Genomic DNA, 18245 nt, shown 5'->3' with positions numbered 1-18245 from the left:
TTATTTATATTCCTTAGTGCCAGTTTTATTATCTAACTAATAATAATAAAAAATGTTAACACATTTAAAGACCAAACGTTTCATTAAATCACCGTTATTTAATTTTTCACGATTAGTTTCGTACTATTTTAGAAAAATAATAATAAACGTCAACATTTTGAAGTTAACATCTTCGATATATCCACGTTTTTATTTTTTTTTAATTAATCAAGTGAATTTATGTTGTCTTTTTTCATCTTTTTTTTCTCTCCTAGAAATGTAACGTAAACCGTTCAAACTTGTTCGACATTTTTATAATTCAATTAATATGTACGGGCAATAATGCCAGAAAAAAATAGGGGTACATAGTTTTGAAAGCCGGTTTATCATAATTTTTTGTAAGTTTCCGACTACTTTTTGATAGCATTTGAAAGATTAAAGCCTAAAGTTAATTTTCAATAAGAAATGAATATTTGTACACGTCAAAAAAAAAAAAAAATAAATAAATAAATAAAAAAGTTATAAAGTCCTAGTGAATTAAATAAAAAAAAAAAACAAACAAAAAAAAACAAGCACCTTGTTTGTACAAAAAATAGCTTAATTAGTCCCTCCACAGACACAAAGCGAATCATTCTTGCTTTGCTTAAGTAAACCACAAACAAAGTCATCTAAGTGAGGATTTTATGGAAGCCCAAAATGTCAGAAAATCACAAGGCTGTCTGAAAATGACACCCTGGCGTCATTTTCAGACAGCCTTTTTGGAGGGAGGAAGAGAGTGCTGGTTTTCTTTTTTCCGAGTCGTGCATACGTATATTCTTATCATGAATGTTTGTATAATTTTTACCATTTTTGATTTAACTATTTTTCTGTGCTTCTGCTTTTAAATTAATATATATATATATATATATATATATATATATATATATATATATTTCAAGATTATATAAAAATTATGTTACGCCAAGAGTTTCACATTCACCCAAATGAGGAAAATATTAAAATCTTATATAAAACATTTACGTGAAACATATAATCTAAAAAAAAATAGAAATATTTTTTTTGAGATTATAATTCTTTGTGTGAAACTATTAAATAAACAATGCTTAATTCAATGATGATGCCGGTAGTTCGAGAAATTAATTTTTCATAGAGTTATATTGAATTCATTAATACAGACTTTAGGAACTTTTTTCGTAATGTTCCTGAAAAAATTATTTTTTCCTTTATATTGTTACAATTTATGATGCTTTATTTTCATAAAAAAAGCAAAAATAGATTCTTTTTTTTTTTTTTACTACTGAAAACCATAACTTTAGTAAAGGTGTTTTTTGTTTAAACAAATAATACATTTCCACCAAGATTCAAATAAAAATAATGGGTTAATTATATTCTGTGATCATTATTTATTAAATACTGAAAATTTTATTAAAATTGGTTAATTTCCTGATTTTTGGTGAATTTTTAAGGAATCTAAATGTTTATACATTTTGAGCATCGGTTATTTATTTTGCACGTACCTATCAATTAAAACTAAGAACAACTAAGTCGCAATTAAGAGAATATATATAGAACATCTGTTTCTTCACTTTTGCTTCCATTGGAAAATTGCTTTTAAAGGTATATTGACAAAGTAGTGAACATTATTTTAAGTTCATATTATACAAGGTATTTATGGGTATATTTTACAATAGCCAACAAAACAAAATCGAGATGTAAAAATAAATATGCAACAAATAAAGTTCATCAAGTGCAAAATAAGGTGCTGTTCTACCTACTCGGATAAGTTTGTTGTGTTTTAACTTATTTTAAAGCGTTTTTATTTTAAAACAAAAAAGTCCGTTGAGTTAGAATGAAAAACTGGCGGTTTCATTAGAACGATGTCGAGATTCGATATTCACATCACAATCGAAAATAAAACAAAATACTGGTAAAACATTAGATTTTGACATGATTAGTAACATTTATTGAATGGTTTCTACCATTTTGTTGTTTCAATTTTTGAGCGATTATTGAAGCTTGACATAGCTCTAATGAAACCGCCATTCTTTTCTTTTTTGTTCTAACTCAACAGACTTGATACAACTTTTGTTTTCAAGTCAAACATCAATAAAAATTAAATAGAAGATTAACTTCTCTTACCTTTGGTAACATTTATTCATTGTATATATTTTCACCCATTTTTTGTTCTATTCGCTCTTCTTAAAAGGGCAAATGCCCATGTTTATGAAGGCTGCAGAAGGAGCATTCAATCGCAACCGATAATAAAAGATTGTTCTTTAATAGTTGAAGAATATTTATTCTGGAGAGGCATGTCACAATCTTGAAAATTTAAAATAAACGTTTAGTGTGAATGAGAGGGGACAGGAATAGTAGTCCCTGAAAAAATCAAGTTGTAAATAGAGATTGGATTGTTTTGGGACATATCTAATGAAAAGACTAGTTTGTTGGCAAGAGCCAGAGTTAAGTTTTTCTCCTTGACTATCCTTTGTTTGATTTGATTAGATTGCACTCCACCAATGAAGTCATCTCTTATTGTAACCAAGAATTCTTAATACTTAGTTTGGCCCAGTGCTTGTGACATCGCAGTGAATGTCATAATTGGTGCCATGATCAGGATTCAACTCTAGCAATTACCACATCATAATTGGTTGTCAAGTTTGAAGATTTGACTATGTACGAAGAAATTGGATAAGTAACCTTTTTCTTGGTAGACCTTTTTGAATTGTTGGCTTGTCGGTAGCAGTTCTTGTCATATTTGGATGGTTATGTCAGTAGCAGCTAGTGACGGGTGTATAAAGTAAAAACATGTCAAAAGAGAATGAGCGAGACTGACTTAGTTGTATCAACAGAAAGAAAGATGACAGTAAATAGAAGAAGGCATGAAGGATCCGGAGGTATTGGAGGCTTTCGGGTGCTTTTGGGGAATATAACGCTTCCAGGGTTCAGGGGAAACCCAAGTGAATTGAACGACTGACTGAAGTCGATAAAAAAAAAACAGGTAGTACGGGCTACAGGATCCAGAAATGATTCTGCTTTCCTACAAGGCCAGAAAAGGACTGGTCATGTGATTTATTGGAAAGAAAGTACTAGGAAGATACTGATTTGTCTTTGGTCAACCTGTAACACGATCAGCTGGTCACTGGCATGTTACTGGCTTCACCTGTTACACTAATCGTCTTAGACCACGGTTCCATGAGGATGTGACGATGGGTCAATCATTAGGGCCTGAGTATCAATAGGAAAAGCATACCTGAGATGTTGGATGTGGCTGTGTGGCTCCTTCTTCTCCCAGGAAACGTCTTGACCTTTGGTGGCATTCAGGTTGGAATCTTCCTTTTCCTCAGGGCCGCCTCATTCTTTAATGAAGACATTTATGGTAGACAAAAAAACGACATGCGACACAATTCTAATATATATTGTATAATCTTAACTATTTATTTTACAAAAAATATATTACAATGCAATATACAAATTATAATTATTGTTTTTACAATTAAACCTAGGCAATAAGCTCTTCAAAACTACCTAACCTACCTAACTAGTGTTGAGGAAGGGGGTGCCTCCCCCTCATTTACGAAGAGACAGAAATATGCGTGCTCACCTCATGATGGTTCAGACAGAAAGAGATCGATTTAGAAAGGGAATTCTGGGAATGCATTTCTTTGTATCTCTACGCTTATGGACAAATCACCACTCGGCCATGCTGTAGAGTGTGTTAGAAACCGTGGCACTGAGATCAAGTGCCACAAACCTGAAGTCAGCATTAGTCAAAGAATACTCTAATGAGTAGACGCAATTGATGCAGTAAGGTTAAGACAAAGAGTGGACGAAGAAATTGTAAAACAAGGGGAATGAATTGCAGGATTGGCTGTACAGGCTTTTCCAGACAAGTCTAGCAGGGAAAGTGGGCCAATTCAGACACGATCATGAAACCACATCACCTCAGAAACCACCAGGGAATGGTTTCATAGCACGTCAAATAAGGACTATCAAGACCATTCTCAAGAAAGCCAATCAGTCGGGAAAAACTCCTGAGATCGCACTGCTGCACTGGCGCTGCACCACAATTTAAAGTGTCATGCCAAGCCCTGCACAACTACTCCTGGGTGGACGATTCCAATCTCCACTGATCACCAAAATCAGAAACGACAACCATCATCAGGATCAGATATACAGCGCATTCAAACAACGCCAACAGAACCAAAAGAGGTATTTTGACTGACATGCACTCAAGGAAGATCTACCACCTCTATACCGTGGCCAATGGGTAAGGATACAGAATCCTGTGTTTGGAAACTGGGACCCAGCGACTGTAGTATCCCAGGCAGATGGTCACCGCTCCTATCTCCTGGAGAATGTCAATGGGCATGTGCTGCGAAGAAACCGACAACACATAAGAGGTATTCCAGTGACACCTACTCCACAAATGTCACAAGACCTCCCCAATACAACTCCACAAAAATGTGCGACGTCTGTGGATCCACTTGTGTGTGCATCCACAAACATATCAAATGACACTCAAAAACATACCCGTAGTGGTAGGGTGGTATGACCACCATCAAAAATGAACTTGTGATGAGCAAACACTCATAACCTCCCATCAAGCATCTCATGGGGCAGAATGATCCCCTGCTTCGCTGTAGCTGTTCAGGCACTCTACCCTGAGCCAGCTTTTCCATTTTCTTTGTTTTGTTTTACATACCTAAGCCATCTTTGTTTTCAGAGAAAGGGAAATATAATGATAGCGCTGCTCTTTCGTTTCAGTAACTTTTATATAGACTCTTTCGTTCCGGTTTTGTGATCTAACTTTTGTATGCACTCACGCATGCGCATAGCAATCTATTAATAAAGCGGGACGCCATTATTTCAGTTCCTTTCTTACCAACCAGACACACGTGTTCCAAGTCTCATTATTACGCACATATGCACAACACAGCATGATATGAGGAAGAAACGAGCAAGTGGTGGAATAGAATAAGCCAACGTTTTGTTGTGTGTGAAACACGAACCCAACTTCGATGTCATTTGTTCTCAACTCGCAAGAATTTACATGACTAAACTAGGGATTAATTTCAGGTAAAAATACTATAGACAATCTTCCACTGAGATGATTCTTTTCTACATAGGTTAAGTTGCTTTAAAAGTTTTAGTTTCTAAGGTGGTGATGTTCTCTGTCCTCTGTATTTCCATTTTAAGTGTGTATTCTCATTACAATTTTCAAATGTAATTCTAATTATGACGGATCCCTCCACAACACACAAAAATATACATTTCTTTGCAATATGATTTCTGTTATGTTGTGTTGAATTCTGCTTGTCGAAAATGCAAGGATATGGCTTCTCTCTGCTGAGAAAGGAGCATTACTGGATGCTAGCTATTCATCCGTTATTTTAGACTCTAACCAAGCAATCTTTATTATGAATCTAACTGATCCCTTCTGATGAAATCATTAAGATTTCATATAATTCACTGGGTATGTAGCAGTCGACACTTGCTACAATCACAGGCAGAAGCTAATTCTCATGACTTGAGATTTGAAATCCATTTCTTCCTGGCTTGTCCAATCACAAGCCAGCTCCCAATCACGTGACCGAGTACATGAAAGGTGAAATCACAAACATTTCTTCCTCTTCCTTCAGCTGGCAGCACATATTAGCCAGGGGCTTTTGCCCCAGACTGAACGTGAGTACTACAAGCTAACAATGGCCTTTTCAAACTCCCATTTGTTTCCACGTGCAGTACCGAAACGAACATTCTTTATCATGCTAAAGAACATACACCGACACATGCGAACACACTGAAATCTTTGCTCTTTCTTTCTCCTGTAACCATCTTCCTTCGTTCCGGCGTCTACTAACTATAAACGTGTGTAAACTGAACTGAACTATTCTCTCCTCAACAAGCCAGCAATATATTAAATCTATCTTTACACACAAACACTGAACTCTCATGCTAACCTGTCTCTCTTCTACTAATGCCACTAACGAAACTAACAAATAAAGTTGTTTATTAATATAGAATGAAACTCCATTTCATTGTCTCATTTCCATATTTATATTAAGCAAGTTTTTAAAATTCTGTTCCTGAACCCAGTATTTCTTATGAGTACTGGAATGATGGTTATCCCCCCGATTCTAATTTCTTTTCATAAAATACATAAGACTATGGTATTTAGTTCTTGTACTGCTTTTAGCTCCGTTTAATCCAGCGTTATTAGACATTGACTTCAATTAGGTTTCTACTCTCCCCTTCTTTTTCCATACCAATGTAAGATTTAGTGGATTTATTTTCAAAGTATATAGCGAAAATAAACGTAGCTTCTCAATAGTGTTTGCTTATTAACCGTCACTTTGGACTTTGTGGTAAAACACACACACACACACACACACACACGCACACACACACACACACGTACGTCATATACCTGAGTATGGTTTCTCTCTTTTCTCTTATGTAAGTTCTCTTAAACCAATGGAATCCTTCCATGGGATTACACTTCATTTTTATGTTGGATACAGAAATTCAAATGTTCCCATAAAGTTCTATTTTTAACCCTGAATCGTTGAGCAAATAAAGAACTCAAAAACACTAATGTGACCACTTAACCATGTTTTAGTATATGTTTCCTGTGGTTTCTTAGTCTTACCAAACAGGATTCCATGACAAAAATTCATATAGTCTGGTGGAATATTCAGCTGTTATAAAAGGCAACATTAGTCGTATAAGCCAATGTATAGCTATACTGAGCGAATCTTATTTGGACTTCAATTACTATGTTATTTGGAATATTTGGTTAGGTTTACTTATATGTTGAAATATCCTGTACTCCTTAGACCGGAGGTTTCCAATCACCATGCTGCAGCACATTAGTGCACTCTAGAATGATTATTGATGTGCCACAAAGAAATTGTAGGTTGAAGTTATCAGATGTTCATATCATGATAAGCGAAATTGCTTGTATTAATAAATACAAACACATTATTATATTATTATTATTATTATTATTATTATTGATATTAACGTTTAAACAATAAAAATAGAAAATAAAATGCTATATAAATCGTCTGTTAAAATTCTTGGATATTTTTAATTTTCCGATAATAATAAACATTCATAAGCGTTATGTTTATATCATTAATCTCATTTACAATGTTAACAGATTCGGATCAAGTAAAGAATAGATACCCTGTAGGAGACGCCGCCGCCTGGCGGTGACAAGCGCACAATTCAACTAACACCGGTGATGTGATTCGACCTTGACATTTTAAAATAATATTTTTAAATATTAAATTTTGACGAATATTCGCTAGCAAGATTTTTTTTAAAAATAAAAGATATTTAAATAGATCAGTGTCTGATCGATTGTGGACCAACAAGGTCACGATCTGACATCCATTAATACAACAGGATTCCTCCAGTGTCATCCATGAATCGAAGTTCATATTTTATGAAAGGGGGCCACCTGAAGAGATCCTCACAGACAACGACACGGCCTTCTGCAGTGGGGAGTTCAGGCATTTTGTAGATGAGAGGATGGGTCCAGCTCAGACACCAACGTGCATATGTGTCGAGTGGCAACGGCATAGCAGAGCAGTGCTACCAAAGCGTGAAGAGGATCTCGGAAAGAAAACAATGCACGATCGCAAAGGTGGTCTATAGATATCATGCAACATGAAAGGATGCCATGACTGCTGCAAGCACACCCACCAATGGTATCAAGTGCATGTCAAGGACATTGATGCTCATCTGCCTGATTGGCAGGAAACCCGAGGGCTGTATGAGTTAGGGGACACTGTCTGGGTGAAGCATCCCAATAACCAATGCACCACTAGCTTTCAAAGAGGACGAATCACTGGCATCATCAGTGAGCAAGCTGTGCTAGTAGCAGTAATGGTGAATCATCCAACGATGACCTGTGGATCCGATCTATTCCCCATGATGGTATGACTGCGAACCCCAATGCTGATGCCGATAGTTCCAGCCCCCCTTCTGAGAGCTCCAATGAAGATGAAGTAGTGCCCACAACAAACAACTACATCCACAATGTCACATGTGTGATCTGGAAACCAAGGAGGAGTGTAGAGTTGAATATAATAAGCAAAACAGAAAGCACCTACGTGTGTGTGTGCATTATTCGGTTATACAATTTACCTTCAGATGGGATCTGAGAGAGAGAGAGAGAGAGAGAGAGAGAGAGAGAGAGAGAGAGAGAGAGAGAGAGATATTAAAGATGGCGGCAATGGATTTATAAGGCGTAGTCTCATGGAATCGCACAAGATTTCATCATCCACTGCACACGTATGCAAATGGAATGAAGTCAGTTTTCTAATAAAATGCCTGTTGGTAGAGGTGGTAAGCAGAATGTGTGCTGGAAGTTGAGAGAGAAAGTTGACAGTAACGAATTCTAGCTGAACGTTTGTTTATTTAACTGCATTTAACTGCCCCCTACCTGATCAAAAGCTACCTTGAGAAGGGCTTGTATAGGAGTCATGTACACTTTGAAATTAACACAGCATGGGAACGACAAATGACTTTACCACATCAATGAGGCTTATTTCCCAGTAATAGAGCAGATTTTCTTGTCACCCTATTTGAAGAATGAGATAAGCAGTGCCTTGTTCCAATGAGAAGGAAACGTTTCAGTGCACCAAACTGCCCTGAAGAATTGTAGAAGCCAAGGTGTAGGCACCTTAAGCATGGCATTGTAAATTTCTGCTGGTATAGGGAGTTACATGAATTGAATTAATAGACGTTATAGTATTAATCATTCAGATATCTTGATAACATTGTGTATCTATGTATGTTGTGCAATGAAGTAAATAGTATCTCTTTCATTTACTAAAAATTTTGACTTCATTGAAAAAAACTTTCAGCAATATACAGGCAAATAGCTTGTTTCCAATGAGTCAACATCTATGACATTTCAATATCACTTTAATTGATAAAGAAATTCTGCATAGTATAGAGTGTACAAATACACACTTTAAAATAAGATTTAAAAGTCAAACTATAAATTAAATAATCATATGAATTCTTTTGTCGATGGTTTAATATATCAGTAGGTTATCTGAAAAATGTTATATTTATCTGACTTTTTCAATAGCGTCATTTCTTCTATTTATCGCCCTTTTGCCATTTTTACTGTTGCTATTTTTACTGTTGCCATTTTTACTGTTGCTATTTTTCTAGTACCATTTTTAGCCATGCAACTTTTACCTAAGTTTGTAAAAAAACAAACAAAAATAAAACTTTTGCATGAATTGGTTTAATAACCTTAAAATGAATGCAGTTACAAAGTCTAAACATTATTTTTAAAATAAATGGAAAATAATGAAAACTGATAATTAAATTAAAAATAAAATGCTTTTCATTTTTTACATGGTGGTCATTTGTTCTGGTGGTCTGTTGTTCACTTCTTCAGCATTGACTAATGTCTATACAAGAGATGGCCAAACGTTGAGTATTTGCATTTAGATTTGTTGAAAGGTTAGTTACCACATATTTTGCAAGTATATGGCTTCACTGTGAATTACTACGAAGTTCTAAAAATGGCTTCTATCAGGTGTGACTTTTAAGATGTCTGCTTTATTTTTCTGCTAAAATAATCTATTGCATATTTTACAAACATATGACACGGATGAATTCTGTGTGAATAAAGTCCTGCAAACCTCAAAAGAATATGACTTCCTTCAAGTATGAGTTCGGACATGCTGATTTAAAATTCTTTTCTCCATAACAACTAAAGGCATATCACACAAGCATTTCGTCTTTCTCTAGTGTGTATTCTTTTTTGATTATATAAGACAAATTCTTTATACAGAAGGATATACCTTGATTTTTTCAATTTTATTATTCTGTTCTAGTTATCTCACACATTCCAACCGATAGATCTCTTTAAGATTCTTACTGTGCTTCTAATTGAAAATGTTTGTATCTCTCTCACATCTGACACACCAGATACACTTGCCTGGTAGCTCCTGAAACTTTTTCTCATTAATCCAATTGCTTTCATAATTACTGGAATAATGGAGATATTCCTAAGATTCCAGTTTCTTTTCTATGTAGTTTTGGATATGTTGACTTAAATATCCTTTTTCAAAAATGATTAATCATTAACTTCTACTAAGGTTGCCTCTTTCTTCTTCTTGTGCCATATTACTATGGCAGGTTTTATAGCTTTAGTTTCAAAGTATGTAGTCGTAGAAATTGCATAGTCAAAGTGTATGATGTATGACTTATTTCTAACTGTTCTTTCTGGTATATGTTCCCAGGACCTCCTGCTGCATTCAATATTTATTTTTTTTTACAGTATCCAATGGATATTTAATCATTTTTGTTTTCTTTTATTTCTCAGAAATCAAGGAACCTCTTCCTGGGGCTAACAGTTGATCTCTATATGAGATACATAAATATTTGAATGTTCCCTTACCTCTAATAAAATGAGCTCATAAAAAGTTTAAAACATGATGTTTTTCTATCAAATTAACCATTTAAATAGTTAAATCAAAGTGTGTGTTCTTATATGCCTAGTTAGATTTGTTTTCTTATAAAATGATTTATTACAGATTTCACAAGTAAATGTCTTTTCACCAGTGTGTCTCTTTATATGCTTTGTATGAGATGTTTTATGTGCAAAGCAAATCCCACAAAATTCACAAGAATATGGTTTCTCTTCAGTATGAGTTCGACTATGAATATTTAATTGTCCCTTTTCAGTAAATGATTTATTGCATATTTCACAAGAATATGGTTTTTCTCCTGTGTGCCTTCGGATATGCATTTGTAAAGTACCCAACTGCGAAAAGGATTTACTGCATACTTCACAAGAATATGGTTTTTCTCCAGTGTGTATTCTCATGTGTCTTATCAACACTGATTTCACTGTAAAAGAAGTCCCACAAACCTCACAAGGATAAGGCTTCTCGCCAGTATGAGTTCGGATATGACAGTTTAAATTCCTTTCATGCAAAAACGATTTGCCGCATATTTTACAAATAAATTCTTTTTCTCCACTGTGTATTCTCATATGTGTTATTAAGTTTGACTTTCGTGTAAAGGAATTCCCACATATTTCACAAGAATATGGCTTCTCTCCAGTGTGTATTCTCATGTGCCTTGTCATGTCTGGCTTTTCTGTAAAGGATGTGCCACAAACCTCACAAGAATATGGCTTCTCTCCACTATGTGCTCGGATGTGCTTATGTAAAGGACCTATCCGTGAAAATGATTTATTGCATATTTCACAGGTAAATGGTTTTTCTCCACTGTGCATTCTCGTATGTGCTATCAAATGTGATTTTTGTGCAAAAGAATTCCCACATGTTTCACAAGAATATGGTTTCTCTCCCGTATGAGTTTTCATATGCCTTGCCAAAGCTGAATTCTGTGTAAAGGAGGCCTGACAAACCTCACAAGAATAAGGTCTTTCTCCAGTATGTGTTCGAATATGTTGTTTTAAATGTCCTTTCGCTGAAAATGCTTTAAAACATATTTGACAAACATATGATCCCTCTCCAGTATGTACTGTCATATGGCTTGCCAATGTGGCTCTCTGTGCAAAAGAAGTTCCACAAACCTCACAAGTATATGGTTTCTCTCCAGTATGAACTCGGATATGTTGTGTTAAATATTCTTTATGTGAAAATGATTTATTGCATATTTCACAAGAATATGGTTTCTTTCTTGTATCAGCTTTTATATGTTGATTTAAATTATTTTTCTGTAAAAATGTACTTCCATATATCTCATCAATCTCTGTATCATGCTTCATCTTTGACTTTTTTAGCAGAATGTGAATTATCGCCTGTGGAAAATAAAACTGCTTATATTAAACGGATATTGTGTCTAACAATCCTACAATATCATTTCATTTTAGAGTTAATTAATATATTTTAGACACTAAGTATTGCGTCATGTTTCATATATATATATATATATATATATATATATATATATACACAATAGGCTGCAGATATGTACTGCGATGGTGTTAAGCAAGGTTTGAATTTAGGAATGAAATAATCAGTATTTATTTTAATGTCTTCAAATATAATTCAACATGAAATTATCATCCCTTTCAAAATCACAAGTTTCTAAATATTTTACTTGTCAATTTTTCAGTTTTATAAGAAGCCATCATACATTTTAATGTTTAAAAAATTGTACTTTTCCAACTTTAAAATCTGTAAAAGAAAAGAAAAGAAACATAATGATATACGGTTTCCAAATGTTGATACGTTTTTTTAAATTTTGAAAAATATAAACTTCATTTTATGCAGAGATTCATCCCATTTTTTTAGAAAACTTATTTTGTAGATATGTTGTATTTTGTAGATATATAGGTTCAAACAATTAGTCAACTTTTAATAAGGAAATAATATATAGTATAGTAAATAAATAATCCTTTAATGAAAAACGAACTATTTAATATTTATAAATAGACTTTTCTTGCTTTCTCTAGAATTATATATTTTATTTTATATTTTAAACTATTTATCAGTGAAAGAATGATAATTTTATATTTCAGTCTCATATTGGTGACCATTTGGGAATACTAGGTGTTGTATATCTTTCACCAGGATGTAGAAATTGTATGTATTGTATGTATTTTGCCAGGATGTAGAAATTTCTAGGTTAGTATTTTGAGGCATGATAAAACTGTTATATTCTCATATTCTTCCCTACAGATGTAATAAAAAAAATTCTAAAATAAAGGAAAAAATTAACAGAGACTCGCTAGCACATGTTTCTTTAATTTAAGCCAGTCTAAAATAAGGGCAGAAAACTGACACTGGGTGGACCCTCATTTCCAATGGCAGTGACTGACCAATCAAATTATAAGAAATCTGTTGCTAGTAGGAAGGGTCATTGTGAAAGAGGGGGGGGGGTGCAAGAAAATTTTAAAAAAGAACAGCAGTGTTTATTGAAGCAGGAAGACGGCAGACACAGAAGAAATTTTCTGACGACAGAGCAGAGAATTTAGCTTTTCACTAGAAAGTGGGCATTCCATTCCTAACACAATACTATAATAATAATAATAATAATAATAATAATAATAATAATAATAAAATTCGTTGGAAGGGCAAATTTAATTAAGATTTTATCCTTTCTGTTAAAAAAGAATTGCGCAAACTGAAGCCCCAAACAAGGAAGTCATTATTTCCTTCAGAAATTCAACCCCACCCTATGTCAGAAACAAGCCATCTGTAATGAAAACTTACATAAAGGTATGTTCCAGCTTTAATAAGATCAGCAATAAGACGATTCCCTCATTAAAATTTATTTTTTTTTGTTTTCATCAAAAAATTAAAAACAATTAAAAAAAAAAATATTATCATGCCTCTTGTGCTGTGAAGGACTTGCCAACTAACTTCCCCCCAAAATGCAGACACTGTTTTGTCATCTTTTGCCTCGTGTTTCTTTCTCTTGAAACGTTTTCCAACAATTATTGCAGCACATCCTTTTATATTGTATGTAACACAACCACTTGGAAAGATGCAGCCTCAGTCTTCATTAAGACATGCATGTAGAAGATAGAAACCTCTAATGTAAAACCTGAAGTTTGTTATGTCTTGTGGCAATCATTTGCATTGACTGAGATTAACAGTGGATTCAAACACAAAATCTTCACCACTATATATATATATATATATATATATATATATATATATATATATATATATATATATATATATATATATATATAAAGTTTATTTTATTGTAAAACTAGCCTAGGTCCCAGCATTGCCCAGGGTGTTTTGAGGTGTGTGTTGAGCAAAAAAAAAAAAAAAAAAAAAAATGGGAGTAGGCAGGCAGGCTCAAACCCGTACTGAAAAGGAGGAAAAGAACGTGAAAAAAAACCCCTAACGTCTTTGCTGTCGCACCAATCGCCAAACTGGAAGTGACATAGGTTAAAATTAAGGCTAGACAATCGAAAAGAGAGGATGACTTTTGAAAATATCAGCAAAAAAAGCGATCCATCTCTATAGAAAAGTGCCTAGTTTAGGGTGAATTAATTAATGTTTTTCACCAACTTTTCAATACATTTGTCATCCAAAGGCTTGAATTTCAAAATTAAATTGATCTCATGAAAATCCGTTGCCTCTGTTACAAGTTTTAGGCAGGTGTACAAACATACATACATTCTAACAGACAGGTGAGATTTATATTATAGATATCTGATGACTGTAAGGCTGTTTTACCTCTTATATTTCACTTTCTCTTTTTAGAGATTATTTCAATTTGAATTTTATATAAATTTCAATGGTTTACCCAACGTCATCTGAACCCTTGGAAAAAAGACTTAACTTGGAATAGATCATATAAGTGAACAATAGAACTTTGCCATTTTCATCCAGAAGTTCTTCATAGTGTCTGCATGAATGCTCAAAAGAAAAAAAAAACAAGGTATCATCTTAGCCACATTATTTTCCCTATATTTTCAATAAAATTCACATAGAAGGCTTCATTTCTGAGCAAATCTGATGAGATTTTTTAATTCCTTTAGTATTAAAATGTCAGCCTTGGGCGATTTATGCAAAATGGAAAATGCTCTAAAACAGACAGAGTTCCTTGAAGTTACAAGCTTAAATTTTCAGGACTTCTTAGTTTTATGATGCCCATCTATGATGCAATTTGCAACAAACTCGTAAATTTCTTGATAAGTTGACATAGAATTAATTATCCATATATATATATATATATATATATATATATATATATATATATATATATATATATATATGCTAGCAATGCAGCCCGGCTTTGCTTAGGCCCTATATATTGTTAATAACTTTATATGCATATATATATATATATATATATATAATAAAAAGTTTGTACTCATGTCCACATAACTTTCGTCTAAAATTTTAGGTGTTTGGCAGAGGATTTTGGCAGAGTTTTCAAAGCTCAAATCGTTGAACTTTGATTACTTGACAGCCATATTTCTTTCCGAAAACCGATTAAAAAGATTTTTCCAAATCTCAATACCCCTTATGTCAAATCTCGAGTCTGTAGACTAAAAATTGACAGAGCAGTTTGCTACGAAAATGTACACACATACAGATTCAAATTCACTTTTATAGATATAATGGACAGATTAGTTCACTATTAATCTCAAACCCAAAATTATTTGCTATTAATTTACTATTTTCTCGATTACTTTCAACACCAACCTTATTTACTATCTGCTTTACTTGGATTCATAACTTGCCCTATGTGTGAATACCCTTTTATGTATAATTTCAAATATTTAGGCCAAAAATTGTCTGAGTAATTTGGTAGGAACTGCAAAGGTAATTTTTTTAAAATTTGTCCCCTTACCATTTATTGTTTCGGTTTCAAATCCAAATAAAATGCTTGACCCATGTCCAAGTTACCTACATCTAAAATGTCAAGTGTTTAGACCCAAAATTGGCGGAGGATTTGGTAGAATCTGCAAAGGTCAATTCTATCAATTTGACCTTTTGGCAGTTTTCGGCCCAAACTGATTTAAATGCTTGCTGTATGTCAGAATACTCGTTATGTAAAATTTCATATGTTTAGACAAAAAATTGGATGTGTAGTTTGCTAGAGAGCGCAAAGGTCAATTCTTTTGAACTTTAACCCCTTGGCAGCTCAAATATTCGACCAAAACCGATTAAAAAACTTATCCTATCTCTGAATACCCTTTATGTAAAATTTCAAATATCTAGACCAGAAATGAGCTTTGGTAGAGACCGCAGAGGTCAAAATTTGTTTAACTTTGACTCCAATTTTGACCCCTTTACATTTATTGTTATATATATATATATATATATTACAAACTAACAAAGAATTCGGTTTTACCGTGGCTACCGAGAGTAAAGAAGGCCGATGCACATGACAGCGTGACGTCATTATCAGATTAAGTTGTAGGTATATGGTCTAGGCTATCAGCAGCAGTTTCCTCTAGTTTTCAGTTTGCTTACATGATGTATTCTTGCGTTGTTCCAAATTACCGGGGAAATTATCCAAAAGGCCCCAAAGTACATACATTTTCTTTTCCTAAATTTTCTCAATTTGGATACGTACCTTTAGAAGGGAAATTTTTTATTCCAACCAAATATAGTAAAGTAAGTAATGTTATTTGTTAATAATTAAACGTGTATTTAATTAGAACTGTATTCAAACACTTTTATAACGTTTGATAGCATTGTTAATATAAATTAAAGAAACAACACTATTTATTGCTAATACAGCAAATATTATGTTGATATTTTTAACTGTTTATTTTCTTATAAGGCTAAAAAGTCTATCAGGAAGGTTGAAAATTTAATTTAATTTTGTTTTAGTTTTGAAAATTATAAACAAATAATTTTTGCATGAGAATAATTGTCAAAATGTCTTTTTAATAATAAATAAAACCTTTCATTGAGTATTTCAAAATTATTTTGAAGTTCTATATCTTTTTTCTAAAGTCGGTTTGAAAATTATTCACCACGTGGCTATTCATGAAATTAGCCGTGACTGAGCGTTATACATGAAAATTGATTGTTTCTTTTAAAATAATAAATAAATACTTTTTGCATGGGAATAATTGTCAAAAATATTGTTTTTTAAATTTATTTACGTACCTCCCCACGAGGACACAGTTAAACACAAGGTCGGTGTTTAATGTGGGAAAATCTAGCTCCCCAAAAAGGGGCACTCTGGATAGGAACAAAAAAAAAATATTGTGTCAGTCGTGAAGGATTTCTCCTCCACTGAGCGAGGATAGAACAAATGAAGTGTAGCATCAGAACAGATACTACACTGTGATTATTATTGTAAATGTTTGTTTACTATCTTTTCTTAGATTTTAGCAATAGTTTACATTATGGTATGAATGTTTTCTTTAATTATGTTTTTAGGAATGTGAACATCATTTTCGGCCTGAGGATGTAATAAAGGAGAAGTCAAGATTCGATGATAAAACGTTGTGAAATAAACATTAGTCCGAATAATCTCTAAAGTTCCAAAAAATAACATTCAACCCATGTGATTTTTCTCTAAATTAAATTAAAAAATATTTCTGCACGTAACTTTTATTGTTTGTATTTAAAATATTTGTTTTATTTCAATTTTTTGTATTTTATCATTTGTTTTCATTCTTAAAATTATTTATCGTTTGTTTTCACTTTTAAAATTATTCATCGTTGGTGTTTAATATGTTATTTAATTCTTTGTTTCCTAAATTCACTTTTATCAGTATTAAATTGTATATCGCTCCCCCCCCCTTTTTTCTTATTTTTCTGCACTTATTTTACCTTTTCCGCGAGTATATATATATATATATATATATATATATATATATATATGTATATATATATATATATATTTATGCGCATGATCACAGAAAGAGTCCACACAAAAAACATAAATATGTTTGAAAAAAATAAAACTTAAATATGTTTGCAAAAACAAAAAACAAACGTAAATATGTTTGAAAAATTAAACTTAAATATGTTTGCAAAAACAAAAAAATCGTAAATATGTTTGAAAAATAAAACTTAAATATGTTTGCAAAAACAAAAAAAAAACGTAAATATGTTTGAAAAAATAAAACTTAAATATGTTTGCAAAAACAAAAAACAAACGTAAATATGTTTGAAAAATTAAACTTAAATATGTTTGCAAAAACAAAAAAATCGTAAATATGTTTGAAAAATTAAACTTAAATATGTTTGCAAAAACAAAAAAATCGTAAATATGTTTGAAAAATAAAACTTAAATATGTTTGCAAAAACAAAAAACAAACGTAAATATGTTTGAAAAATTAAACTTAAATATGTTTGCAAAAACAAAAAAATCGTAAATATGTTTGAAAAATAAAACTTAAATATGTTTGCAAAAACAAAAAAATCGTAAATATGTTTGAAAAATTAAACTTAAATATGTTTGCAAAAACAAAAAAATCGTAAATATGTTTGAAAAATTAAACTTAAATATGTTTGCAAAAACAAAAAAATCGTAAATATGTTTGAAAAATAAAACTTAAATAGGTTTGCAAAAACAAAAAAAAAACGTAAATATGTTTGAAAAATTAAACTTAAATATGTTTGCAAAAACAAAAAAATCGTAAATATGTTTGAAAAATAAAACTTAAATATGTTTGCAAAAACAAAAAAAAAACGTAAATATGTTTGAAAAAATAAAACTTAAATATGTTTGCAAAAACAAAAAACAAACGTAAATATGTTTGAAAAATTAAACTTAAATATGTTTGCAAAAACAAAAAAATCGTAAATATGTTTGAAAAATAAAAC

The 18245-nt window shown here is 32.3% G+C and overlaps 1 protein-coding gene across 1 annotated transcript in view; it reads right to left on the bottom strand.

The window, feature by feature from the left end:
* Nucleotides 1–18245, bottom strand: part of LOC145242818 (uncharacterized) — a 230279-nt gene that overhangs the window by 24463 nt on the left and 187571 nt on the right. The window contains exon 6 of the mRNA XM_080105943.1: nt 10481–11807. Within this exon, the coding sequence (XP_079962069.1) occupies nt 10481–11807 (1327 nt within the window). The remainder of the gene's footprint in view (nt 1–10480; nt 11808–18245) is intronic.

Source organism: Euprymna scolopes, chromosome 21 (assembly GCF_053919585.1).
Source record: "Euprymna scolopes isolate OS-2025 chromosome 21, ASM5391958v1, whole genome shotgun sequence".
In the NCBI taxonomy this organism is placed as follows: domain Eukaryota; kingdom Metazoa; phylum Mollusca; class Cephalopoda; order Sepiida; family Sepiolidae; genus Euprymna; species Euprymna scolopes.
This window is presented reverse-complemented; position numbering and strand designations above follow the sequence as displayed.